General features: G+C 28.6%; 1 protein-coding gene across 1 annotated transcript; it reads right to left on the bottom strand.

The window, feature by feature from the left end:
- Positions 1 to 5,539: 5,539 nt before the first annotated feature.
- Positions 5,540 to 6,109, bottom strand: LOC107495406 (pectinesterase inhibitor 1-like). Its single transcript, XM_016116556.3, has one exon. The coding sequence runs from the start codon at positions 6,107 to 6,109 to the stop codon at positions 5,540 to 5,542; it is 570 nt and encodes a 189-aa protein (XP_015972042.1).
- Between the last annotated feature and the right edge of the window lie 2,374 nt (positions 6,110 to 8,483).

Genomic DNA, 8,483 nt, shown 5'->3' with positions numbered 1-8,483 from the left:
AGGTTTTATTTTTTTAATTTTTTTTAATAATTAAGGGTAATTTAGTCCAAAAAATAGAAAATGACGATTTTATAACGATTTGTAACGTTGAGGACAATTTTAAGGAAAAAAAAAGGTCGGGGACGATTTCGATTTTGACCCCAGACCTTGGGGACGAAAAAAGTACTTATCCCTAATAAAAATGTAATATCCTATAAGCCGCTATAATAAATATTCAGATATACTAAATAATTCTAATGAAAGTTAATTGATCATAATATATTCTAACATTCCCCTCAAATATTTAAAACAACAAAATAAAGAAAAGAATTACCTTAACTGATAGAACGAATGGAGACGGAATTGCCGGAAAGAAAACTGCCGCAAGAAAGCGCAGACAGAACTATTGCAAGGGAAGCGCATATGGAACTATTGCAAGTGAAGCGCAGACCAAAACTGCTACAGAAAAGCGCAGACGAAACTGGCGCAAGAAAAATACAGACAAAATTGTCAAAAAGATGATAAATTGTCGGAAGATGATGAAAAAATCTGATTTTTCCATGAGAATAGGTACGTAACGGATGATAATGGTGTTTAATTCATTAGACTTAGAAAGATACAAACAGAAATGATAGACTAATCGGTAAGATGAAAAAAAAAACACAACAAAAGACAAAAAAAAATGACATAAAAAAATGTGAAAAATACGATGATTTTACCAAAAGAAAAATAACCTATCCTCTTCAAGGAGGCTATTATGGCTCGGATACCATATTAGAAAGGTAAGAGAGAGTAGTAAAGAAAAAGTGTGTGTATTCAAGTTAAGTAGAATGATACAATATAAAAGGATATTTATTATAGGTGCTAAGAGAATAAAAATAATAAAAATATAATATCTTATAATAAATATTCAGATATACTAAATAATCTTAATAAAAATTAATTGATCCTAATATATTCTAATATTTAATATTATGTAAAAATAACTTACCATATTAGAAAAACCAAATTTTAGTACATTTTGTTGGAATATAAATTGACTATATGATTATTGCATGTTAATTAATAATTTGGGTAACAATATTGTTACTTAGCTTTTATAATATTTCTCCATACATAATTTTTTAAATTATATGTTTGTATAAATTCATAAAAAAATTTGATATTATCAAAATAGAAGTGTAATATATATTTTCTGTAATTTTGTTAATTATTCTCTTTTTAGAATTACAAATTTCACATCTTTATATTTTGAGTATATATCCATTTTGGTCCTTAAAGAATTTTAAATTGGACACTTTAGTCTCCAACTAAAATTAATTACTTGATTGGTCCCTAACAATTAATTTCATCAGTCACTTAGGTCATTTACTCCATTAACTCTAATGGAGGACACAATAGTCCCTGATAATTCTAATAGGGGACAAAATGGTCCCTGATCTCCTCTGTTCGAAAATGACACTATTCTCTCTCAATTTCCATCATATCTCGCATAACACTGGCAGTCTAACACTGTAATTTCAAACTACACAATGCACACTCTATAAATAATGTTCACAAGAAAAAAAATCCTCAACTTGTTCTCAACCAATTCATATTCGGAAAACTAATGCATATGTCTCTCAACTAGTTATCGTCTTCGATGGATCCCATGAATCTAGACAGCAAGTCTGATTTGTTAAGACCCGTCGTCGTTGTTTCCATCTCCCTCCTCCTCTTCCCTATCATCTCCATGACCACATTGTCCACCACTCCGATCGCTTCCTTCGGCTTCTTCTCCGAACCAATGTTCAGTAATCGCTTCAGTTTCCATATGAGCGGCAACGACGACATTGCTCGTTGTACTGATAGCTAGCTTGGATGCAAGGTCGAAGTTGTCTGTCAACTTGGACTCTGGAAAAGAAGGAATGAAGCACTCGGTATCTATTTTAAATGAGAATTTGTATATGATGTCGAAGGAGAATCTTCTCATGATGTCCTAATGTCCAACAATCTATATTGCTTGCCGGAGAGTGGAGAAAGGCGTGCCCTTGGAGTAGTTGTGGAACTTGGTCTTGAGGATGTCGTGGACGTGTCGGGATTGGAGGTGATGTTATCGAAGACGTGGAAGTGGATGCTTTTGGTGGGTGAAGTGCAGAGGAGGTGGATGTACCAGTCACAAAGATTTAGAAAGTGTGTGGTCCATGACATGTTGAGGTAGATGCGACACGTGTGACAATTACACCATGGCTTAATCTTGGAGTTAAAGAGGAGGAAGGATCGGAAAAGATGGAAAAGAAGATTGTAAAGGTGAAGAAGGAGAGTATGAATGTTAGGATTATGCGAGATATGATAAAAATTGGAGAAGAATAGTATCGTTTTCGAATAAAGGGGTCAGGGATTATTTTGTCATTTGTTAGAGTTGTCAGAAATCATTTTGTCTCATATTAGAGTTGTCAGAGACTATTTTATCCTCCGTTAGAGTTAACGGAGTAAATGACCTAACTGACTGACGGAATTAATTGTTAGGAACCAATCAAGTAATTAATTTTATTTGGGGACTAAAGTGTCCAGTTTAAAATTCTTTGAGAACCAAAATGAATATATACTCTTATATTTTTATTTTAGTACATTACAAACTTATAACAAACATCTCACAAAAAATGGTTATTTTTCACACGTACATAAACTCCTTGATCTTTTAGAATTTACAGTTTACAAATAAATATTTGTTCTAAACTCACGTGATATCTCTCTAACCTAAATATTAATATGCAAAATATAAATTAAGAGATTATATTATATGATACATTAGAAAATAAAAGAGCTTAAATTTTAAGGGGCTCGTTGTAAGAGATGTTTGATAATTTTATAAATATAAACAAAGGAGTTTGTTGCTAAAATTGTGAATTAACATGCATGCAAGCAATAATCATCCTTGAAAACTAACTGTGAAACCGAAAAATATATGTTCCTCAAAGTCTTTGGAATCCAGGAAATCCATCCGATTGATTATGTGATAGAACCGCCTAAGTGTGTCAATTAGTATGTTTGCGCCTTCTTCCTCTATCTTTTTCATGTCTGATTTCACTTCAATCCCACCAACAAGCAGCATGGACTTAACAACATTCGCTAAAATTGAAATGAAAGGTTGTGTAACATTATATATTTGATTTGATAGCTCCTTTGTGGGGATATGATTATTCTTAGTTCCTAGTATAAGCAATAAAATAAAATAAAATAAAATAAAAAACAAAAAGTCAAAAATATTACAGATTACGTAATTAATCTAACTACAATCAAACTCAACAAAATATATGGCATTTAACACACACTTATATATCCAGTAACCCCTATTCCAATTTCCAAGTCTTTCATTCCCCAAAGTAATAGCAACTAAAGGTTAACAATTTGCAACCATGAAAAAAACAGGTGATTAATAAATTATTAACAAACTCAAAAGAATTAACCATAATCAACACAAATTAACTTAAATAACAATTAACTCAAAAAATTAGTAATCAACCAAAATACCATTAATTCATAATAAAGTTTAAATTACATCTAACTTAACTTAATATTATTTAATTAATTTTTAATTATACTAAATTAATGTAATAAACTCTAATCACACATTTCATTAATAAAATATTTAATAAAATTCTAAACAAATAAAAAATCTAAAAAAAATAAAAACTATACAAAATTACCTATGATAATGACTGCAGAATGATAAAAGAGTAGTGGTAATAGAAGTTGAGATGAGAAGACAACAACGTTACTTTTAACATAGTGAACTTCAGCGATGATGACAGCAACGCAGGCACAACCTCTGACAACAAGAGACACCACCAACGATGGCAAAGACTTTCTATGGAGACTCTAGTAGCAATGACAGTCATGCTGATCGCGACAATGATGGAGCTAAGCGGCAACAATAGGTGGTGGCGCAACAACCTTTCTCAATGGAAGAGAGAGATGAGATAAAGAAGAAAAGAAGAAAGAGGGAGAGAAAGAGAATTTGCAGAAGTGAGAAAAAAAGAATTTTGTATTTGAATTTTATCTCAAATTTATGGTTAGATTTACTAGTCAAAAAATCCAAAAATAAGGCATTTGTCATTGTCTAAATGCCGTGGTTTCACTAATTTATATATGTTACCGTCGAAAATTTGTTATACTAAATTTGATGCTAACAAAATTTATTTTCGTGCCTTTATTTACTTCTAGATTAAGTTACAAAATTTTAAATAGACGATAATTTGTTTCGTATTGTTACTTATAGTCATAAAAGAATTTACTACTAAACCCGTTGGTAACATCTGTCTATAAATTCGAGCGCAATATTCTTGTACTGTGACAATGTAACAAGTATATATATAAACATAAAGAAGCAAGGGAAGAAAGAAGAAAGAAAAAATTGCCAATGAAATAAAAAGTTGTGGAAAAAAAATTCGAGCGAAAAAAAGGAAATTAATCAATCCTAAAATGATATTATATATATTATTATTAACTACAAAAATATTATAATTATTCATCCCAAGTAACGAGTAGCAAAATGCAATATAAAAATAAGAGCCACTCAGATAAAGACGTTTAAAATGTCTTTTTTTTAAAGATATTTTTTATTAATTAAAATTTAACACATATAATCGATTAAGCCGTGTTATTTTTGTCAAAATTAGGTTAGACAAATTAATTTAACCGAAAAAAAAGTGAATCAAATTTTGAATCGATCTAAATTAATATTATTTTTTATAGAAAATGACTTCAATATCCTTATTATAGAAAATGACTAAAATACGCCTATTATATAATAAGAGTATTTTAGTCATTTTTTATAATAAGGGTATTGTAGTCATTTTTTATAAAAAATAATATTAATTTAGAATAATTCAAGATTTAATTCACTATTTTTTCGATCAAATTAATTTGTCTGACCTAATTTTGACAAAAATAACATAGTTTAATTGATTATATGTGTTGAATTTTAGTTACCAAAAAACATCTTTAAAAAAAAGACGTTTTAGACGTCTTTATCTAAGTGACTCCCTATAAAAATAGAAACAATCTGCTTTAGTTTTATTTAATAAAGAAAATTCACATCATATATTAAAATATTTGATCATTTTAAATTGATAAATATTAAATCTGACAAATAAAAAAATAAAAATTAAATAAAATATATATTTAAAAAAATTAATTTTAATGTACTTTTGAATAACTATTTTAATTTGATGTAAGTATAAAACTTCGTCAAAATTATATTTATTAAAAGATTACAAAGACTATTTTGATTAAGTACTTTTAAAATAAGAAAAAAGATTGATGAATGCACAACTTGCGATTTAGCATTTTAGATGTGGGCCTTTGTTTTTTTTCCTTTTCAAAATATTTTATGTTAGTAAAAAATTTCAACGTTATGTTCTTTCTCGACACACACTACACATTCTATCAATGAGATGTATTTCACATAATCACATGTAAGTCAAACTAAAAATTCATAATTTTATTTCATTACTAAAAGTAACTTTTACATAATATCCGTCACTAAGAAGTACAAACCGAATTAATTAACCTACAATTACTTATAAATACCCATCAAATAGTTAGAAATGGCAGTAATAATATCAGCAACTTGCTTTACATATTCAGCATATTTTGGTAGCGAAGAATGATCAGGAAAAACAGGATCAGTTGGTGAATCACCAAAAACACAACCATCAACCGCCGTCTTAACACCAGAAGCAGCAACATTAACACCTTGGTAATCCTTCGCCTTCAGCATTTTCTCAGCGTATTCCACCTCGTGTAATGCGCCTTCTTCGTCGAAATGTGTCAAACACGATTGGTAATGATCCTTCGCATCTGAATTAGTTGAATTTTTTATCAGAAACTTAATGAGACTAATTGTGTTTGTAACGTTGGAACGAACAACACCAATTGTGTAATTTGCAAGGGTAATTAGATCTGCATGGTTTGTATCACCGGGTTTTGAGTTTAGAATTTTTGAACAAAGTGAAGGGTTTATGGTTATGTTGCAAATTTTGTTCACTTCAACAATTTTGTTGGTTGCATTTGAGGATTGAGCAAATAAAAGGAAGAGCAGCGCCACTAAAGAAGAGAGTAGCGAAGGTTTGATATCCATGGCCATGTTGAAAAGGAAAAAAATTACAGAGGATAATAATAGTAATACACTAATACAAACTATTTGATTATCTTAGTTTGATGATGTATCGATATGAACCTATTTATAAAAAAAAATTGAAGAGATACCACTATATCATAACACTATGGATTACTACTAACAAGGAGAATGATTCCCGAAAAATCAATTAGAATTCAGGTACGAAAGATTTTCCGCTTTATTCTGAAACTTGAGCAGTAATAAGTGGCCACTTGTCTTTTACACGGACCACGTTCTTTTAACCTTGAGGTGTCTTGTGTCACGTTGTATTGGCCATTAGGTTGCTAGAATTAACTTTTTTAAAAGATGATTATTATTATTATTCTTAATTTTAGGACAAATTAAGTATATAAATTATTTGAAGAGATACCACTATATCATAACACTATGGTACGAAAGATTTTCCGCTTTATTCTGAAACTTGAGCAGTAATAAGTGGCCACTTGGACCACGTTCTTTTAACCTTGAGGTGTCTTGTGTCACGTTGTATTGGTCATTAGGTTGCTAGAATTAACTTCTTTAAAAGATGATTATTATTATTCTTAATTTTAGGACAAATTAAGGGTGAAAGCTAGTGCATTCGAGGTAAAGTAGAGAGTATAGCATTTTTTAAAAATTAACATATTATTTATGAAATACGGATACTTTGCTGAGTTGTCGTATCTGTGTGTCGGATATATTTTGGACACGACACTCACCGACACTCGTTCGACACGCGTGTCTGCTGTGTCCAAACCGAATAAAAAATAAAAAATTCTTTTCCGCACACACTTAAACACACCTAAATACCATCACGTGTCAGCGTGTCGGTCTTATTCTTAATATATATTCTTCAAATAAATTTAGATATAGTATATATTATTATTTATTAAAATAAAAAAATTTTAAATACTTGATATAATTAAAATAAGACATTAAAATAATTTATATTTTAATATCAATAAAATATTAAAATATCATTACAGTTTATCTAAAAAATACTTTATATTTTATATGTATGTGTGTCCCCATGTCCTGTAAGATTTTAAAATTTGCGTGTCAGCGTGTTCCGTGTCATGTCCCGTGTCCGTGCATCATAGCCTATTATCAAAAGTTATCAAGTAAATTAAATTTATTTATTATTGTTATTATTATTTTTTTTGTATAGGCTGAATAAACAAATTACCACCGATAAAAAAAACTAATTCCCTCTTTTAACACAGGACGACCTTTACACCACAAAAGTACTCAAGAAAACTTGATCGAATTCTTCCATTACTCTGTTATTATCGATGTGATGTCTTCAAACATCTTCACTGTTTTGTTTGCTGGCGGTGCTTCCACCGTAGTTTTGGCCACTCCCTTCCACTTATGCCATGAATAACCTTCAAAGCCCAAAAAAATCGCTGCCATAGAAGAAAAAAAAGCCTGTCTGTTGCTGCTGCTGGTTGGCTAACTCCAAACACAAAATCAATTCTGTAAAAGAACCCAGTCTCCATGAAGGCGTCATAATTCTCAGATGACGACGCAGTCAAAGCACAAAATACACAACAAGTTCATTATCTTTTATTTCAAATTATCCTCAACGTGTACTTAATAGAATGAAAAATTAAAATACAATTATATTTAAACAATTATTTGTATTACTTTTTTATTAATTTATACAAAAAATAATTAAACTTTAAACTAATTGGTATAAAATATTACATATATAAAACTAAGAGAAAATTTTATTTGTATAAGAATGAGCCTAATAAATAATTATTCTATTTAATATATAATTAAAAGTATTTCTTTCTTTGCCAACAGACTATAATTCAAATGACATACTCTTTTCATACTTACCTAAAAGATCGTGGATTTGAGTCTTCCTATTTTTGGTAAAAAAAATAAGTACTTTCTTTCATTAACTTATATAATATTTATTGGATAGTCCCGTAAAATTTTTTTGTCATAGTATTTGAACAAAAAAAAAATTATTTTAAGAAAAACTAATAATATACTTTTAGTACAAAATAATAAATTTTAAATATTTTTTTAAATAATATATATTAACTAAAATAATATAATTATTTCAAATAATATTTTAAATATAGTAAAATAACGTATTTTAATAAAAAAATTGTTAATAAAAAAATTATATAAATATTTTTTATATGAATTTTTGTTTCGCACAAAATAAAATTATTATATGTTTGTTTGCTTCTTATATTGTATATATGTTTTTTAAATTAAATTTATATAATACAAAATTTTTTATCATTCACTTCATATTTAATGTTATAATTTTATTTCACACAAAATAAAATTGTATATATATATATATATGTATTAATTAAATTTATATAACACAAAATTTTTT

This window comes from Arachis duranensis, chromosome 6 (assembly GCF_000817695.3).
Source record: "Arachis duranensis cultivar V14167 chromosome 6, aradu.V14167.gnm2.J7QH, whole genome shotgun sequence".
In the NCBI taxonomy this organism is placed as follows: Eukaryota; Viridiplantae; Streptophyta; class Magnoliopsida; order Fabales; family Fabaceae; genus Arachis; species Arachis duranensis.
This window is presented reverse-complemented; position numbering and strand designations above follow the sequence as displayed.